The sequence below is a fragment of the Sebastes fasciatus genome, chromosome 12, assembly GCF_043250625.1.
Source record: "Sebastes fasciatus isolate fSebFas1 chromosome 12, fSebFas1.pri, whole genome shotgun sequence".
Classification (NCBI taxonomy): domain Eukaryota; kingdom Metazoa; phylum Chordata; class Actinopteri; order Perciformes; family Sebastidae; genus Sebastes; species Sebastes fasciatus.
In genome coordinates, this window is record NC_133806.1 from 22344771 (window position 1) to 22366218 (window position 21448).

General features: G+C 38.0%; 2 protein-coding genes across 10 annotated transcripts in view; both read left to right on the forward strand.

The window, feature by feature from the left end:
* mal2 (mal, T cell differentiation protein 2) overlaps positions 1–2076 on the forward strand; it is a 321233-nt gene extending 319157 nt beyond the window's left edge. The window contains exon 5 of the mRNA XM_074654200.1: positions 634–2076. Within this exon, the coding sequence (XP_074510301.1) occupies positions 634–705 (72 nt within the window). The 3' untranslated portion in view covers positions 706–2076. The remainder of the gene's footprint in view (positions 1–633) is intronic.
* A 4824-nt stretch (positions 2077–6900) lies between these two features.
* LOC141779396 (protein MTSS 1-like) overlaps positions 6901–21448 on the forward strand; it is a 61804-nt gene continuing 47256 nt past the window's right edge. For all 9 annotated transcript variants that reach the window (XM_074654201.1, XM_074654210.1, XM_074654204.1 and 6 more), the window contains exons 1-3: positions 6901–7441; positions 11583–11644; positions 18248–18321. In XM_074654201.1, coding sequence (XP_074510302.1) covers positions 7370–7441; positions 11583–11644; positions 18248–18321 — 208 coding nt within the window. In that variant the 5' untranslated portion in view covers positions 6901–7369. The remainder of the gene's footprint in view (positions 7442–11582; positions 11645–18247; positions 18322–21448) is intronic.

Sequence of the window (21448 nt, forward strand, 5' to 3'; positions counted from 1 at the left end):
GAGCCCAAATAGGGCATTTCAGACAGAGGGTGAAAAGAGGTGCTGCAGCACAGCTGGCATGAGAAAAATAAAGTGTTTTTTGAACATTAAAGCATGTAAACATCTTCTAGTAGAAACCTAAAATACAAGTACGCACCTGAAAATAAGCATAATAGGTCCTCTTTAAAAAAAAAAAAATAGTTGTTACATCATTTCGAAAGGTTAATTCATTATAATCGTTAAAGTAAAACTAAATCTGACATCAGCCCTGTTACTCTTTCAGGCTCTCAATAAGTCCTGTCAGCTCAACACCTCAGCTGATACATTTGCATGTATAAAGAGTGAAAGAGTGTTCATAAATAAACAGAATATTGTGTGTATGCCTGTGGTGTCCTGCTATCAGCTGGAACTGTCAGGCCATAAAACAGTGCTAGCCATTTTCTTTGACAGAAATATAATAGTTATGTTAGGTTACAGTAGGTCCTTTCAGCTGCTGATTAGAATAAGAAAGAGATAAGCTTGTTGGAACTTGTAATTGATTTCTTTAAATGATTGATAGGTAATGAATCTAGTTAGTCGCATGTGAGTGAAATTGGCTGGGTTTTTTATGACCAACTTGTTTTTGCTTTCTCTCCTCTTGTCTTTTCGTCCCAGATATTTGCATTTTTGGCGACACTATGCTACGGCTGCAGTATGATGATGGGCTTCAAGAGGTGGAGGGGGTAACCTCGGAAAACCAGCACAAACTAGTTTAATAACTTCATCATGTATTAAAACATCAGCCACTTCATCCAGAGCTCCGTAGAGAGCACTGCTGTTCAGTTCAGTTAAGTGCAAACTTTATTATTTCCTGATGGGAACAAAGGAAAAATATAGATGACAAAAAAATGTCAAAACAGTTGTTAAGATTTCTGGACAATAATATCCCTTCAGGAATTCTTCTTCCGAGATATTGAAAGGTTCAGGTAGGCTCAGTCTGGGCTGTTAAAGGTATTTTTGAGGACAGGGTTAAAGAACAGCAGTTTAAGTTGTTAACATAACATTGCATATGATATACGGCTATACAGGGTGATTTTGCAAGATGTAAGTGATGCTTGTGACGGTTAAAGGTTTTGTTTTTTCGCCCACTTTGTTAATCATACATATATTGCCCAATTTCATGAGTAACATCCTCATTGGAGGGAATGTTTCCCATTTCCAACACCACAAAAAAACGTGCCTATGTATGCTGTTTATTGGGTAGATTAATGTGATGGTGCAATTTCTTTGAAAGCGAACTAATATTGCCTTATTTCCTGCGTCACATGCTCATTGGAGGGAATATTTCCCATTTCTAATGCAACAAAAACATGCCTATGTATGCTGATAATAGGTTGTGCACAACAGAGCATTAATGTGATGGTGCAAATTGTTTGAAAGACCCTTGAAGGCAACATGATTGTTTTCACTGTCCTCAAGTTACCTTGGTGCTAAGGAGCTGTAAACTGACTCTAGATTTAACACAACTATTACATTTTTATGTGGCCACTATTTAAATAATAATAATAATGTGAGTTGATCTGATATTTGAATTTCAAAGTTGTAATTCCTTGCACTTTTTGTCACATTTTATTATCCGGCATAACATGTTTGTCCACAATATTGTAACTATTGTACATTCTCAGTCAACATCAGTCACATAATAATATCTGTTACAGTTTTTCTGAGTGTTGTTCTAACTCCAATGTGACGTACTGATACATATCATAAAGAGTTCTTCTTCAAACTAATCATTTAATCTGACCATCAGCTACTATATTTCAAATAGTGATCTTTATTTACTAATGGATCATTTAAGTATGTGTAATAATATGTTTGTAAGGTTTGACCTTTATTGTAACTGTGTTGATTCATCATAAAATTCCCAAATCAATAACTATCTTGCTACATGATTTGTTAGTTGTATTTACTGTATACGTGTGTTTGCATTAGGCTATTAAATGTTATTAATTTAAAAGAAATTGTTTTAAATGAAGATTGTTTTTTTGACACCTTCTGCCTGGTTTTGACATTTTAAATGCATTTTAGAACTAGAGAAATAAAGGTTTTGAAGAAAAAGAAGCTCTTTGTATCATTACAGGGTGCATTGTTGTCTGCAAGGGTGTCTTTTTTGATGCTACCACTAGAAGTCGCCAAAGTCAAACAATTTCAAGTACTACACATATGGGCTTTATGAGAGCAAACACAGCTAGTGTCCAGGGATATACTGGCTAACAACAGTGTCCCAGTCAGTATCGTTTCCCACAGAATTCCTCAGGTTGCACGATTCAAAGACTTGACCAAGCGAACAATGTCCCTTTGATTATCTGTGAGAGGTTGTCCTGTAACACAACTTCTTGAAATTGCTTCCATAGCAGAGGTTTTTTTTTCCAGCGGTTTCCAACCTGCTCTTCAATATATGAAATGTTCACTGCTTGTATATGCATATTATTGGCACATTTCACTGAGATACTTGCCATAGACATTGATGTATCTTGAGGATGTAGCTGGCTCACACACTTTAATAGGCTACTCTATCAAAAAGTATGCACAACTACAAGCCAAATATTCTTTTCTGTAGGCCTATAAGGTTAGAATATTTATTTATACTTTTCTTATGTATATCTCGATCAAAATATTAAGTACAAGTAGACCTATGAGCCAAGTACACTCAGACATTTCTGTATACTTGTTAGTATGAGCCAAGTATACTTAGACTTTTCTGTATACTTGTTAGTATGAGACAAGTATACTTAGGCTTTTCTGTATACTTATCAGTATGAGCCAAGTATACTTAGGCTTTTCTGTATACTTATCAGTATGAGCCAAGTATACTTAGGCTTTTCTGTATACTTATCAGTATGAGCCAAGTACACATAGGCTTTTCTGTATACTTGTTAGTATGAGCCAAGTATATGTAGGTTTTTCTGTATACTTGTTAGTATGAGCCAAGTATACTTAGGCTTTTCTGTATACTTGTTAGTATGAGCCAAGTATACTTAGGCTTTTCTGTATACTTGTCAGTATGAGGCAAGTATACGTAGGCTTTTCTGTATACTTGTTAGTATGAGCCAAGTATACTTAGGCTTTTCTGTATACTTGTTAGTATGAGCCAAGTATACGTAGGCTTTTCTGTATACTTGTTAGTATGAGCCAAGTATACTTAGGCTTTTCTGTATACTTGTCAGTATGAGGCAAGTATACTTATGTATACTTTTGTTAAGTATATCTCTGATAAGTACATAAAAAGTAAACTGAAAGTGTACTCTCTTATTTTAAGTTTAAAAGAAGTATACTAATAGCACACTTGAATAAACTTTTTGTTGGTAAGGAAATGATGTAGCTGATAATTCACTTGACCACCCAGCCAGTAATACTTGCCCTAACTGTAACCATTTATTTTAGACACAATTTAACCAGGTTCACAGACTTTCTCCAAAGCAAAATGTTGCTGGAGCTGGCAGTATGCTGCAATACTACAGTTTGTATTCTAACTTTTGAGAAACTATATTAATATGTATTAACACAACATAACAAGATGTGTTTGTGTTAAATACAATGTACGTATGTACATATTTAATGTTTTTTATATTGTTTCGAGAAAGCTGGGGAGTATTCCATTGAATATTAGTGGTAGAATACAACAAAATAAACTTTTGACAGACTTGAGGTGTCTGTTGCTTCTACCTATGTGTAGGTATTTATATCTATCAACACATACAAATGGGCACTAGATTTCTTTTCTAGTTTTGTGAATATATTTCCAGTTTTAGTGAATATATTTAACTTCACTTAACCCAAACTACCAGAACATAATGTTTTATGGTGTATTGCAATATAGTTTCAGCGCATATTAATAAATATTTGCTGTTGAGAAGTTTGTAAGGCTAATTTGACTTGAAGGTCGGTGCTAGTAACAGTTCAGCTATTTCTAAATGCCCTTATGTAAAATTGCCATTATTGATTCATTATTTGCACCTGTATTTGGATGACATTAACGTTCATATAACATATTACATTTGAACACCCTGCAGTAATTTTGTATTTCAGCCACTAGATGTCACTCATTATCTACAACTGCTCCACTTTTCCATATTTATCCAATGTTTATACATAAATAGTAAAAGGCTGGCATCAACAAAAAAAGTGTTGGTGTTGGTGGTATAATATTGTGCTTATATCATGCACCCTCAACACAATAAAGTCAAAGAAGAAAATACTTTAGTCTCTGCTTATAAAAGTCATGTCTGCTAATTTAGACTAGTCCATATCATAAAGGTATGTATATACCATATACAGTCTATGTATGTGTAGTCTATGTAGTCTTTAGGGCTGTTTTGTGTTGTAAAGCTACCAAATGAAAAACATCCAGCAACTCGTGAACGCGCTTTACTTCCACTGCGCTCGTTCACAGCTCACCTTCACAATATTACCGGAAGTATCACGTGTATTCCTTCACAATAAAAATAACACGTCCAATGTCAACAATTACATCTTTTTACTTCGAGCTGTTCATGTTTTATTTATATTGCATTAAACAGATGTGCATGCACATACTGCTATTTGTGCATTGTAATATCATTGTAATGTTTTTTTTAATAGGAATACCCCTTTTAAAGTATATCTTGCTATGAAAACACCTGTGATATTCAGCTAATACTAAGAGAATGCAATCTCCAGACCAACTTTAAAACCTTCATTTATCTAGAGGAGCTTCATTGTGCAAAGCAAAAAATAAATACTTGTTGAAGGTGTTGTTGCAAAAAAGGCTTTGACCAGGAAATGGCTTAAGAAAGACTTATCAACCATAAGTGAGTGGATCAACTTATAGTTTACAATATGAAGGTTTTAAGGGAATTATTTTGAAACTGAGAACTGAAATTGACACCTTTGATGAAAATTGGTCAAAATGGCTTACACATATGTCAACCATAAGGCCTGATTTCATATAGTAGTAATATACAATTTTCAGATTTAAAAATAATTTTCTTTTCCTCCGAGGGCAGAATCACTATATAGAGATGTGTGCATATAAAGATTTAATCATGTGTGTGGATGTATGTGTATGCATTTATATGTAATCTACTGTTACGGACTGTGCAATAACACGTTGGTCACTTTTGTGCAATGTAAATACTGTAAATCTACTGTTATGGATATGTGCAATAACATATGCTGATCTCTCTGTGCAATAATTATATGATGCTGTGCAATAATTATATAATTAGCTGACGGACACTTTGTGCAATAATCTGGCAAAACTGTAATCTGGCAAAACTGTCATCTCATCAATATACATATTGTATTTTTATATTTTATATTGTATTATCTTTTATATTTGTTATATTTATATTGCATACTACACAATTACAATAAAGGGCTTAAATCTTGAATCTATTTATGTGTATATATATGTATGTGTATACATGTAGATTTCACTTATTATTTAAGAGGTGGATCCTCCCCCTGTAGTTTATTCTATTTTAACTTCTTCCTTTTTTTTGGTGTGTGTGTGTGTGTGTTTGTGTGTATGTGTATGTGTGTGTGTGTGTCAGTGTGTATGTGTTTGTTGGTGTTTGTGTCCAGTTGGCACATATGTATACAAGACAAGATAAGATAAGATATTCCTTTATTAGTCCCGCAGTGGGGAAATTTGCAGTGTACAGCAGCAAAGGGGATAGTGCAAAAAACAAGCTAGTAAAAAAAAAAGCTAAACAAAGTGTAACAAAATATGAACCATTTAAATAGAAGGAAGTATAAAAATAGGAGCAGTATATACAATATTGACAATTAACAGACTATTAATAAAATTGCACAAGTGGAAAATGATATTGCACAGTGAGAATGAAATGAATGAACGAAATTCCACCTGAAAATATCAGGTTATTGTCAGTGTTTTGGTGTGTAAGTGGTCTACTGGGAGCAGGTATAGTTGTGGAGTCTGACAGCTGCAGGAAGGAAGGACCTGCGATAGCGCTCCTTCACACACTTTGGGTGTGAATTATGAGGTCAGCAGTTTAAAACTTCAATGTCAGTGGTATCCATTTTTTCTATATAGATTAAAAAAAGGTCTCCATACAGCATAACATTTCTGAGCACACCCTTTTGTAGTATAGTGAATCTTCTATAATAACAATAATGATAATAATGATAATAATAATAATAGAAACAATTACATTTATACATGTAAATTAATTAAATCCGATAGAAACATAAACGAAACATATACAAAAAAAAAGGAAAAAGGAAAGGACCAAAAACACAAAAAGATGAGTAAATTAAAAAGAATAATAATAAATAAATAAAGAAAAAAAACAAGGAAAAAGGAAAGGACCAAAAACACAAAAAGATAAGTAAATTAAAAAGAATAATAATAAAGAAAGAAAGAAAAAAGGAAAGGACCAAAAACACAAAAAGATAAGTAAATTAAAAATAATAATAATAAATAAAGAAAGAAAACAAAAAATAAAAAAAAAATAAAAAAAAACCTAAGTATAAGTTGTGAATTATATGTAATATGAGGTCAGCAGTTTAAAACTTCAATGTCAGTGGTATCCATTTTTTCTATATAGATTAAAAAAGGTATATAGATATATAGATATAGTATAACATTTCTAAGCACACCCTCTTGTAGTATAGTGAATCTTCTCCAGTACCAAACAATGTATGAGATCTTTAAACCACATCCTAAAGGTTGGAGGATACTTCTCCTTCCATTTAAGAAGTTTTGTTTATCTGTGTTTAAAAGAAAACCTAATAAAAAGTAAATGACAAAAAAAAAAAAAATTCATTAATCAGATGTTTTATTTTGGCGTGAAATTATTAACAGGAAATGCTTTTTGTCTTCTTTCCGGTGAGCTTGATGCTTGTTTCTCCTCTCTGTGTTTTCCTCTTGCCTCACTCAGTCAGTCAGTGTGTTGAGAACAGAAGGCAGTCAGAGCACCCGTATGTATGTGTCGGTATTTACCTGTCAACATACGGAATAACGTCACCAGGCTAACATTGGGGATTATTTCTAGTTCCGACTAGCAAAGTGCAGGAGATTATCTTCCCGGACTAGTAGCCATGACAATATGAAAGCGGCGGCGGCGGCGTGGAGAGGAGAGGTCGAGGAGAGGGGGATTTAAATCTCTCTTTCGTCCCAACATCTCCTCTTTGATTTGAAGTAACCGGAGCAGAACCGAGCTGTGTTTCTTCACCGGTACTGAGATACAAGTTGTTGTTTTGTCCAGTTACAGAACAGCAGACTCTTTTTTGTTTTTTTGTGTATATTTCGTGGAGTATTTTGTTTGTCCTGGAGAGCGGAGGAGGAGGTGGAGGAAGTGAAAGCGGCTCACTGAGTCGGGACTGACCGCTGGAGTCGGTCCTGAAAATGGAGGCGGTGATCGAGAAGGAATGCAGCGCGCTGGGAGGACTCTTCCAAACTGTGATCGGAGACATGAAGGTAATAAACACTGCTATGTTAATGAAGGTGAAGACACATGCATTTTACACCTATGTTATCAGAGAGCGACGTCCAACAACAACAGCTCTCTAACGTCATCCCAGCACAGTTAGATAACTTCCTAAACACCTAGTCTTAGTTGTAAATGTGGATTTCCTTCAACAGATAATCAGTTTACGTTAGCTAGGTAAACTGATTGAGTACATTTTTTTTTTCTGGTTCAAAGTCTTTTTATTGGTATTCTGTACAAAATCATAGAAATCATAGAAATAATTGTATAAACAAATTATACCCCCCACCCCCATCCTTATACCAATATTAATTGGTATAGGGATAATAATAATAACAATAATAATAATGATAATAATAATAGAAACAATTACATTTATACATGTAAATGGATTAAATCCGATAGAAACATAAACGAAACATATACAAAAAAAAGGAAAAAGGCAAGGACCAAAAACACAAAAAAATAAGTAAATTAAAAAGAATAATAATAAAGAAAGAAAGAAAAAAGGAAAGGACCAAAAACACAAAAAGATGAGTAAATTAAAAAGAATAATAAGAAATAAAGAAATAAAGAAAAAAACAAAAGAAAAAAGGAAAGGACCAAAAACCACAAAAGATAAGTTAATTAAAAAGAAGAAGAATCAATAAAGAAAGAAAAAAAACAAAAGGAAAAAGGAAAGGACCAAAAACACAAAAAGATAAGTAAATTAAAAAGAAGAAGAATAAAGAAATAAAGAAAACAAAAATCAAAAACAAAACAAAAAAACCTTAAGTATAAGTTGTGAATTATATTTAATATGAGGTCAGCAGTTTAAAACTTCAATATCAGTGGTAGGCATTTTTTCTATATAGATTAAAAAAGGTCTCCATATAGCATAACATTTCTGAGCACACCCTCTTGTAGTATAGCGAATCTTCTCCAACACCAAATGATGTATGAGATCTTTAAACCACATCCTAAAGGTTGGAGGATACTTCTCCTTCCATTTAAGAAGTAGAAGTCGTCTAGCTAAGAGAGATGCAAAAGCTATCATATTCTTTGCCTGGCGACTGAGATGTATGTCTTGTGGTGCTACTCCAAATACAGCAGTAATAGCAGAAGGTTCTACGGGTACTTCCAAAACACCTGAAAAGGTTTTAAATATTGACTGCTAGAAACTATTTAGTTTTGGACAGGACCAGAACAGAGGTGAAAGGGTGGCTGGAGCTTGCCTGAATCGGTCACACATTGGGTCGACACTGGGCTGAGTACATTTGCGATATTATTTATGTTCTGATAGTTTGGTTATCAGTTCAGTGTTTCTGGCCATACCTACGTAAGTTTTTGTTCTGTGGTAGCTAACGCTAGCGAAATTATATTAGGCTACTATATTTGACTGCACTCTTCTATTCTATTGGAAAAACACATTTTACGTCCATTTGTTCCAGTTTGAAGAGGATGCAGCAGCCAACACTTGGTTAAAGACCAAGTAGGGCAATCATCAGTCTCCAAACTAGGGCGTCTTATTTTGATATTATCTCTTTACAGCTTTGGTCGATGAGACAATTAGCAATTTCCCAGCTGTTGTACTTTGCCTGAAGGAATCCCGGGAATGTAGCTGTCAGGGTAGAAAATTACCCTGCAGGGTCTGAAGGCTTTGACGTGTGTAGGTCAAATGGCCAGCCATCGGGTCTACTGGAGACAGAAAGTTTGTTATGAATACTGCTCAGACATTCAGCACTTCTCATGTCTCACTTGACTGGGTAACTTCATGGTTCCCCTGTCTCTTAACTGTAACTAGACTGCCAGACAAGCCACTGAAAATATACAAATGGTTAGTGTGTTTGTTTCGTCTGTACATAAGACATACACATTTCCAGGGATTTCTTTTAGAGTGCTACAGATTCAGGGGTTAAAAAAAAAAGAAGTCACAATTGAGTTAACGCAGGAAACAGACCGGTATTTATGTAGAATACTTATATAATATATTACTAGGAACTGGTTAAAACCCTTAAACCTGCAGTAGGCAGGATGTTTTTGACATCATTGGGCAAAGAAATCCATAATAACCTTTCAGCATATTGTAATTCAAGTGTTCTGAGAGAAAACAAGACTTCTGCACTTCCTCTTGGCTCTGATGGGATGATCTAGACCGTGATGGGAGACTTTGACCAATCGCAGGTCATTTCAGAGAGAGAGAGTGTTTCTATTGAGCGTTCCCATTGGCTGTGCTCTGGCTGGTGGGCGGTGCTAAACAGTACACTACAAGATGTTTCTGAAAACATCTGAGGCGAGAAATAGGCATTACAGAAACAATCATATTGATACATATTTGATCAGCGCTGCCTAGTTTGACCGTTCGATCGGAGTTCGCGAGTGATTGACAGCTGCTCAGAGACGGCAGGCTTCAACTCGGCTCTGATTGGTTGTTTAAAAATTAAAGTAATGAAATTAATTACCCTGAATGGAGAAATGCAGAGAAAGCCCATTTGTCGGGTTGCTGGAGTGTTTGATATTTGTGTTGAACTAAAGAGAGAGAGGTGGACTGACTGAGTAGAGATGGGGATAAGCGACATGCAAAGAGAAGGCAAAGAACAAAAAGTGATGTAATGGAGAATGGGAGAGAGAAAGAAAGAGGTCCTGTAGGTAGAGAGAGAGTTGACTTGGTTGTTGGGTGTAATGTTTTACAGCATTGCATGACATTCCTCAGACCCCTGACAGTAGTAGCACATCAGTGACAAACATGAGCTCATGCAATGTTCATCACATCATCTGGTGCTGTCTTACTACTGTCTTAGCCTCCTCTCTTCCATGCATTGGGCCACTTGTACTCTGTGATGGTTTTTCGATAGAAGGCTCTTCAACTATTTTCAGCCCAGGACCTGAATTCGGTTATTTTAGAGTCCCATTGGGAACCAGGCTCATTATACCATGTATTAGTGCTCTTGTTGTATGGGGATCTTTCCAAAAGAGGCCTGTGACCCAGTTTGCAAGACAACATATGCAGGACATGGCCGTATGTCTATTTTCCTATTAACAGATAACGTAGACTTAAAACGATGCTAAACAAAATAGGAGCAACATATAAGCTGTTTGGAGGTAATTTGTCATAAAGACATATTCTGTGTTCAAACCAAACCTAAAACCTTTCAGTTGCACACAACCCTGCTAAACTAATTTTCATCCTATAGCTTAAATTCCCTGATAGAGAGGCAAAGTCCCTCCCTTTCCGGTGGACCCCATGGGACTTCATTTCGGAAAAAATATTTACGGCAGTCAACGGGCCAGAGACAACTATTTTTTTTTATCCCATTTCAATGACGCCATGAATCACACATGATGTTTGTCAATTTAAAAAGATAATTTTGCAAGTCAAGAAAGTCACAATTTGTCATAGTATCATTTAGTTGTTTTTTTGTGAAACTGCTCAGTGAGCTACATCTCCGTCTCGCACAACGTACGTCACCAGCTAGTGCTAGCTAACTTAGCTGTGTTCCACACACAAATGAAACGTTATCTTACCTGATGTGTTTTATCCAGCAACTCCTGGTCTTTCTATCAGCCAGGAAGAGAAAGAACGAGCGAGACCCGTTGCTCGTGTGAGTACATCCCAGTATGAAACACACAGAAATCCTAGAGTCAGTGAGAGAGATGTCACTTATGCGACTTTTGGGTGTGTATTCTTTTTAATTACGTATTTTCACAGTCTGATACTTCAACAGTTGTACACCAAACTGTGACTTTCTTGACTCGCAAAATGATCTTTTAAATTGACACACATCATATGTGTGATTCATGGAGCAATTCAAACAGGATCAAAGAAATATTTGACTCTTGCCATTGACTACCGTACATATTTTTTCCCAAATAAGGTCCATGGTGGTCCACCGGAAGGGGCGGGACTTTGCCTCTCTATTCCCTCAGGTCTACTGGCAACAAGATGGAAACACATATTTTTTGGGGTGACACACCTGAGTTACACGTATGAGAAAGCCTGAGCCTTAGTCAGTTTAGCCCTGCAGGAGAGGTGAGGTGTGGTGAGGCATCAGTATGGCGTCACGTTGATTGAACTGTTGTGTAACTGTGGGAATAGTGAAATCTGTTCCGACAATTGTGTCACCCATGTTTGTGTCTCTTTCTCCCCCACAGAGCAGCTACCCTATTTGGGAGGACTTTATCACCAAGGCCGGCAAACTGCAGTCGCAGCTCAGGTGAGAGCGTGTTTATGTGCACATACGACACATTTGTATGCTTCTGTATGTTTTATTGATAAAGGGAACATAAACTATTACAATACTACTGATATTTGCATAACAGTAGTTGATGGAAATACGCAGATTTTGTACAAATTCTTTGAAATGTTGTGCTAAATTTGGATGGAAACTTGACTGAAACTTTTCCTGGCACTATAATTGTTGCGTAACATCTCTGATACACCATGACGACCCTCCGTATACACCAACAAATCTCAATCTATCAACTGATTTTGTGCTTTATATGGACTTTTACATTAGATGTCAGTGTTCCTTCTGAAGAAGTCTGAAGTGGCCACGTGTCCTGAGACTAACAAGCAGTGACAGTCTACATAAAAGCCTAATCTCTTAACAATACTGTCCAGGGGACATTACGTGTCCCTCTCCCCCATTTAGTCTTCTTTAAGCCTGATTTAATTTGTATTTCTAATGCAGTAAATTTGCACACCTCCTGCCAAAATTATTCCATGTCTTCTGCTAACAATGGACGCCAATCCCAGCCACCTCCCCTAGTTGGTTTTAAGTGGCCACGTGTCAGGAGACAAACAACTTATGACAGCTGAAATAAAAGCTTATTGTCCAGCGAGTACTGTAAATATGGACGTCCCGTGGTCTAAATTATACTTTGATTAACAATGCATGGCAGTTCTCTAGCCATTTAAGTGTCCACGTGTCCCGAGACAGACTAATAGTGACAGTTGTATAAAGGCTCGGGGACTTAACAATACCTTCCAGGGGCCACTCGGTGTCCCATTCTTTCATTTTCTCAGTATTCAGGCTGATTAATGTTGATATGTTATTCAAGTGTCTCCATCATTCAAGGGTTAAATATGTGACCCTGCCATGCTAAAACTCAGGGGAGCATTTGTGGCCTTGTTGCTAATGACTGGTTGTTTGGCAGTAGGAGGTCTGAGTGTCTGGGCTCTGGGGCAATGATAAAAGAACAAATCTACCAGTGTGTGTACTGGTGAAAAGGTGACTTGAACCTATCCAGCAGTCATGTTAGGTTAGTGGCAGCTGGATGATGGAGATGCTTGTTAAAAAGTAACCTTTTGTCCAATATATTAATATGTTATAATTTTGTATGATGGCTATCACAAGTTTTATCATGATACGATATTATATCGATTCTTTGGAAACTATACGATATTTGCTGATATCACAAAGTCTGCCACGATACAATTTTGATTCAATTCAGGGGCCTGCAATTGATATTAGATGATATCATATGACTATTTAACACAATCAGTTACATTTATATAAAGTCACAAAAGGCAACTGAAATATGATTTGACAATTCTGTTACTGGGCTCTGTGGGAAGGAGGTGCGCTTGGACGGAAATGGGAAATTCAAAATATAGGTCTATTTTTAAAGATGACGATATGTATCGATGTTTTCACTTTCCATCGATGATATTGGATTGTTGATCATTGAATCGATCTATATCGATCCCGATCGATTGGATCGTTACTCCCCTAATGATCGCTGTTCCATACTTTGACCTGTTCCTTTTTATGAGAAAAGATCCATCAATTCTTTACAGGATGAGTTACGTGTCATTCAGAGAAAGACGACCATGTTTCAGTATCTTAGGCTACTTTTTTGCTCCCCTGCTCCAGGCTGCAGCGGTTGTGGCATATGGTTGGCTGTAACGATGCCCTTGATGCTGTAGCGCTAATAAGAGTGTGCTATCTGGGGTTGCTCGTGGTGACCTACAAATACGGCATTTTCTGCCTGCTTTAGAGCCCGTCTCCAGACACTTAAACTTCATTGAAGCGTTGGTAAATTATTAAATCATTTTTTTGCATCGTGACTATGAGTGTGTGTGACTATCTTCCTTCACACCCAAACTAGCCCCTTCGACTACAGCATAACCCCCCACCCAAGCTCCTCTGTAATCAGCTTGGGGACTGTGCTACATAGAAGGATACACACACACACACACACACATACACACACACACATACATATATACAGTAAAACACAAACACACCCACCTTCCCGCCTCGGCCTGGATAAGTGACTAGCCAGCAGTGGTAGCGGCATATGTCTGTGTGTGTAATGACGTCCTAAGGCAAACTACTCTGTAATTTAGACCCTCGGCTCCCCTCTCACAAAGCAACTAGGAAATCAACCAATTACAGTGTTGGGCCTGTTCTGTCATTTTTTTGGTCCAAATATGGTGTTTTTTTTCTGCCCATTCTGGTTTTAAGCAGTCATCATACACACACACACACACACACATGCATGTGCACTGCACAGCTTTGAAGAAAGAGGGCAGGGTGGAATATAGGCTAGCTGATTTCTAATCACAGTCCTCTTTTAACTCTTCAGTGTTTTGGTCTGTGTGGTGGCTCATGGTTGATGCAGCTGTGTCAGGGCTTTAGGCGTATACTCAGGCCTGCTTCAGAAGTTCATTTTGTGGAAAAACAGACCACCTCAAAACTTCAAATTCAGCTTATGAACTGTATGGTTCTAAAACTTATTTGGGCTCAAATCGGAGCCCGGTGTTAAACGGTGGTCGGGCACACACCGATTACATTACGTACCCACAGCCCCACCGTAGTTTTGCTTTTTTCACAGAAATAAAACCCATTTAGTTTATTTTGGCGTATCAGCGCCGCGTTATCAATACATAGTTGGACGACAAATGCTAGAAACTCAAAGTGAAAGTGTCAGCTCCTGCTCAGCACAGAGTAGCAGGAGTCAGATTTCACACACGGGACGAGAGAGAATTGACAGACAAAACCATGGCAGAGGATTTGGTGTCGAAGCGAAAAGCACAAGCACCTATTTTGGCAACATTTTAGATTTAAACCCAATGCTATAAGGGAACCATAATGTTAAATGAGGCAATCGCCGTGAGGAGGATGGAGAGGTCACAGCCGGTTTGCACGGCGGAGCAGCGCCGGGTGGAAACCTGTGGCCCCACAGCGAAAGCTCTACCGGAGAGGCCAGACACACATGCTAGAGATCAAAGTAAGCGCGCTACACATATTGACCGTCATCTTTTCTTATAAAATATCTGGCGTAATCGGTAACACCGGTGTTGCAGAAGCATACTATTCCTGTCATGAGACTTGGTATGTTGAGTGAAACAAGTGGAGTTAAACACAACCTCTTTCTATGATTCAGATTTACTACAGTCACATTCCAGTTTGTGTTGAACTAAGAATAGATGGGGGCAGCAGTGCTGAATGTATCATTGTCAGAAAGAGCACTCTAGCTACACTACGCCAAGGTCTATGGGGAGTTTAGATTGGCTTGGCCGAGGCCTTGCGGAATAGATATGTTAAAGTCGTTTGTCTTGACTCCAGGACAGGGGCGTTAGCAGATTTTAAGGCCAATGGTAGCAGTCAGGTCACTGTTGGAGCACTGTAGCAGCAGTGTTTTTTTATTCTTACATCCACAGAAGTCTCGAGGCTTTTTGGCTGACTGTCAGAGCTGAAATTAGAACCTGATTATTCTGCCTTTAGTGCAACTTAGTATTCATTTATTTGTTGAGAGGTTACCTAATTTCACTGTCGACTGAACCGGAACATTTAAAAAAGGTTCTGAATGTCTAATTTTTTTAATGTAAAACCATGATGTTTCCCTCTTATGTTGACAACTTTTCCAATGTTGTACTGACAGGAGTTGAACGTGTAGTGAACCAGTTTAATAGTTTGGCATTTTCTCTCGTAAAAAGCATGGAACAGATTACAGCAGATGATCAGATGGCTTGTAATTGTAAACTACTGTACATTGCGCTTCAGCGGGCTGGAGCCACTAATACTAAAAGTAGGCTTCTGTTAAAACCGCTTCCCACACAAACCTGTTTTGGATTAATAAATTAAATGTGACTCAACAAGTCCGTGCTGCTAGTGCATGTAAAATATAATCCACAGGCCAATGTGTACATGGTATAAATTAGTGGAGACAGATATCAGTTGGAGGGTTGCTCTAGGGGCTGCACAGGGCTTTAAATAGAAAGGAATCTGTGTGTGTGCCTGCGCGTATGTTTCTTTTTCCATTTGCAGGACACACCCTGGGATCTTCTGGTCAGCTCTGCAACAACACAGCACTTATTAGCCAATTATATTCAGTGTTTTTGAGTTCAAGTTCCAACTTTCTTTGACTGAATGCTATTACTTGGCTGTCACTCGAATGTAGACGAATACTTAAGGCCTGAAGCTATGTTTTGGATCAGGCTTGTTTACCAGTTGATCAGTTGTGTTGTGTTTTCCCTTTCTGTCAAGCTTGTAGGAGGCCACTCTGAGATGTTAACTGTAACTCTATTAAGCAACTTACAACTTTAACAGTCTTGAGACAGTTGAGAAAAGACTAAGTAAGTAAGTCATTTTGAGAGCGCTCAACACAGTGGCTCTGTGGTTAGCACTGGTCCTGGGTTGGAACCCCAGGGTGCTCCAGTTTCCTCCCACCCCAAAAGACATGCATTACAGGAAAAGTGTGTCACATTTAGGGGGATCTATTAGCAGAAATTGAATGTAATATTAATAATATATTTTCTTTAGTGTATAATCACCTGAAAATAAGAATCTTTGTATTTTCATTACCTTAGATTGAGCCGTTTATATCTACATAGGGAACGGGTCCTCTTCATAGTGCTGGCCGTCATGTTTTCTACAGTAGCCCAGAATGGACAAACCAAACACTGGCTCTAGATTGGATAGGACCATTCGCGTTTCACTTTTCGTGGCCACCGTAGTTTCCCTACACGCTTGGCACACAAGTGAAATTTCAGTAGGTTGACATCTGCAACTTCACTGCTATATGCCGCGAGATCTTACACACTGCACCTTTTAAAAGACTACTCCACAGTTTACTCGTAGAACATTGTTGCACTCACAATGACTCTTTATTTTAAAAAAAACATAAAAACTGATGCAGCAGAACCAGAGATATCGTCTTCTTTGTTGTCAAAACCTGGCGCCTAAACACACCTTTGTTCCATCTGCAAGTCAAACTTGGGAGTCGGCACCAACCTGTATTCAGCTGTTGTTTTGCCAGTTGTGAAAGCTGTCTGGACTGTTAATGGAAAGGCACAAGTTGTGTTCTAATGGTGTTCTGTTGGCTATGGAAGATAACAAGTGTTTACAAATGAAGGTACTCAGGGTTAGAACAAACATGCTCTTTTGGCTGAATGACCCTGGAAAATTTCCGGACAGTTGTTTATTTTTTCAGAACGCATGACTGATAGGTAGTGTTGTCTGTGTTGAGGAGATCGGATATCACAAACATGCATGTGCACACACCAAGAGCGTCATCTCCATACCTGTGGTCTGAATCATGAGAGGCCTATTGTTTCTGAAGTAGGTGAGTCAGTATTATATCAACCAGTCAGCTGGCCCGCCAATGAGGCAACCTGTTGCCAGCTAGCGAAGTAACTGGTCAGTCAGTCAGCCAGCCAGACAGACAGGCAATCAGTCGGACGGTGTCTTTAATGCGTAAAACAGAAAGTAATCTTACACCAAGCTTCCACTGCTTTTTTTTTTTTTACGACAGATTGAATTTCTTCAGTCTGTTATGTATAAGCATTATTTTATACTGCAATTTGTAAATACTTGGTAAACCATACAAGATGACAGAGAGGCAGGTATGAGTCGTGAACTTCCCACAAAGCCCATTTTCCATTTTATAGCCGAACAGAGTAGATCCCACATTGATCCTTTCATTGACCTGTAAGTGCAGCAAACTGAGCTCGAGAGCTGCTCTGCTGAGCCGGACAGATTCCAGCGGTAGACATTCCTCACACAGCAGGGCACGTTTAAGTTTGAACTTACGCACACACTCACAGCGCATACAGATACTATTATACATACTTAACATTTCAAATTATCAGGGTTGATGTAATCTAAATGTAGCACATATGTGCATTAAGGGCGTAAGAAAATATTGGAAATAAATAGAATATCGCGATATTATGTTTTGGGATATTGTATTGATTCTCAAAAACACTATACATTTTTTATTAATAGTTTACATGCAAAGATAAACTCAGTCAATACTTTATTTAATTTGCAAAGAGATGTGCCCTCTCAGTGTATGTGTGTTTTTGTACTCATATTTTATGCATATGGCAGTGTGTTCTTTATACTGACAGTTTTCCAAAAATTAGATTTTTAAAAAATCGCAATATATTGCCTTACTTAGAGTATCACAATATATCGCAATATATTGAATCGTAACCCTCGTGATACGTATCGTATCTCCAGATTCTTGCCAATACACAGCCCTGATGTGCATACATGTGCAACAGATGTTTTTTTCTTTAACTTTCAGAGCAAAAGAAGATCTGAAACGTTTTTTTTATTCATCTGATCAGTTCACGTCTTTGCTTGCCAACACTTGTATGTGATTGCTGCAGTTGATACAGCCACCTGTGTTTATGTAACCTTTGACTGATTTGAAGTACTGCTTCTGCCATCATTACTGCACTGGGATTTTCTCCTTTTTTTGTGTACAGATTTATGTTTATAAAACATGTATAGTGTTTCACATCAGTAAAGTGTGATGTATTTATTTTTTAATTCTGTCTACCTCTTTTTTTCCCCCCCCAGGGCGACGGTGGTTGCTGTGGCAGCTTTCCTGGATGCCTTTCAGAAAGTGGCCGACATTGCTACCAACTCACGAGGTAGAAATCCGCACACAGATATTATACGCCTGTTTTTTCTACTGCAAAACCATCCCTGATCTCTTAAAGGATTCATTTTCAGTCTTGAAGGACACCGTGTAGCACCGTGCTGACAGGGTTAAATCAGTTAACTCATAACAGTTTGTGTGTCTGGGCACCTAAGTGTCAGTATGTTTGTCTGTGTAGCTCTACTGTGCAAGTCCACAGTCTTTCACCCCACTGTGCTGAGAAGTTCTGAGGCTTGTTTGCTTTATCGTATGGGTAGTAAATCCGTCACTATGCTGTTTGAAGCTCTGCTGCTGGCTTTGTCTTCAACCTCTACCCCCATTTCCCCTGCTTTCTGGCCCCCCAACCCCCCACATATACTCCACCTCTGCTACATCTGGACTCTCCAGTGCTTCAGCTCTGTATGAGAGGGGAAAAGAGAGAGTGAGAGATCTCATCCCTCTCTAGCTTTGACACCTCCAGCCCTGCGCCATACTATTAATACTATTAATAGGATCTGAGACAGGCACACACATTCATCACCTCACTCACTGCAGAGAGAAAGAGAGGGGGGAGAGAGAGATGGGGGAGTACAGGGAGTCATCATTCTCTCTCTCTCTCTCTCTCTCTTTCTCCCTCTTTCTCTGTCTAACACACACAGTATAAATGTTTTGCTGCGAAGGAGTCAGCTGAAGAGCATTGCGTCATCTCTCATCTGCTCTTTCATCACTTTCTCTCCCCATTCTCTCCACATATCTCAGCTTAGCAGTATCGCATAACACCCCTTATCGTTTCTGTGCTCTGTTGCTCAGGCTCTCGCTGTGCACCTGAGCTCTTCAGCACAGAGACAAGCGTGGATAATGTGTTATAATGCACTGTTGGCTGACACACTGCTATCTGTATCACAGATCGATAACCTGTCCACAAGATAAACGTACCGGGGTATAATAATGAGTCATGATTACCTGGATTACAGATTATATTTTCCATTAAGGCTCCAGTTGTATATCTTTGCACATTCCTAAAATGTTTATATAAAACCCTATACCTCAGATTGGTGAGGTACATTGTAAGGACACCACATTTTTTGTGCCTGTAAGCCTTTCATTTTGCTTATCATACTTTGTGTGAGCTTATGAATGCTTTGACAACATAAAATAGCAAATCACTTATAATAAATATGTCTTTTATCTTCTTATCTGTACTATACTTTGTCTTTAAATAATGGAATTTGAAATGCTCTTAAACTAGTTTGGAGCTCATAACACCCTTCAGCTTGATGTATTCTTTGCAGTAGCTCAAATATCTGGAGAATATCAATGGAAACTTAATAATAGATCTAACAGCAGTTCTATCACACACATACAAACACACACCTTTTCTGCCTAATGGTTGTAATAGGGTTATGATTTTTCTGTAGTGATTAAAGGCTTTTTGAATGGGGCATGCTCCAAAGAGCTGTGATAGCTGCTGTAATGACCAACAGGTGTTGGACAGAAAGTAATATTAGTATTAAGTAAAGATGTCATGTTTTTTTTTATTTGTTTGCCTTCTTGTTTTGATATATTGAGCTCATTTAAGGGCCTCTGAGCGGTCGCTAGAAGGCAGGAGAGTGAGTCGGAAAGAAACGTTTTTCTCATTACCTCTAAAGTTAACTTATTTTAAAGATACCAGTAATATAGTTTTGTGGTTTTTCTGGTAGCTCAGAGGCATGACAAATTGGATAGAACTTTAGGTCAGCCCCCACAAGAGCCCATATCTGTTTTGGAAAGAAAAATATTTTTAAAAACTTGGATCTCTGGAGTAGTGTGGACTCATTTGTCACCAAACCAAACTGCTCTGTTTAAATCTACTGTATAATACAGTTATGTACATGTAACGGACCTCTAGACGTGTCCTCTGCTCTGTGAAGATATCAGCTTACTGTATTGTTCACCTACAATGCGGAATATCACGGTCCGTGTGTGTCTGTGTGTGCGTGCTTGCTACAGTAGCTTTGATGTTAAAAAAAAACATCTGCATGGTTTTGTGTCGAAGATCAGATATAGGCTAGTACTGACAGACACACCATTTTCCGTATGCTCATCGTGATTAGCCAGAGGCAGCTGAGGCCACATTAGACGAGGACTTCTTTCCTTCATCTTTTTCTATCTTTCTCCATCTTTTTGCTTCTTGTATGTCTCCAAGTCCTAACCTGCTTCGTACAGCCATCACCATGGTAACGGCATGGAAATCAGGTTGGATCAAAGGTGTGTGTTAAGGGGATAAAGTAAAAAAAAAACAACAGCCCTTGTTCTCTCTACCACCACACCATAGAGACCAACAACTGTTAATGTTCTTCTATAATAATAATAATAATAAAGGCGCACAAACATAAAAGTAACCGGAGATTTGAAAGTGCACGTGTTAAAGGTTGTTTAGTCTCTTAATCAGGAGAACAAGGCTTCGCGGCCGCCTTTGTAAACAGATATTGGCATTGATGGTACCTCATAAACATTCAATGGTTGATCACTAGACTTTGATATGAGACAGCAGTTATGTTTATAGGTGTTTAGATGAAAGTCACTGTGGGACTCTTTTATCAGTGTTATCACTGAAGCAGCATGATCAGAAGCTTGGAAGACACATAAACAGAAGTGAGTCTTCTGAGTCAAAACTTGAACTTTGGACTGCAACCTTCATGTGTGCATCTTTGTTAAACTATTAATATGTGTAATGTGCATACCAAACGTTTTAAATAACATTTCCATTTAAGGGTCAGTCCATTTTCAGTTCACTTAGTACCCAATGTAGATAAAACCTGGACATGATTAACTACTGATTAAACATTGTTTTGCAATTCTGACATAGGTAACCTCGAGCAAGACTTGAATTTGACACATCTGTCTTTATACCAACAGATGTTTTCACTCCAGTCCTGAATGCCAACTGAATACAGGCCTTTTTTTCCATTTGTAATTCATGCTGTCAGTGTAAGTTGCATTAAAGAGAGCTCTTTTACAGTACATTTGTTAGGCTTTTGCTCAAGAACGAAGTCTAACAAAGAAGGTTATCAAAAACCTCCCCACATCCTAGTATGTTGGAACTCAAGTAGTGATCTGTTATCCGTTATACGTCACCACTGTAGTTGTTTAATTGTTGT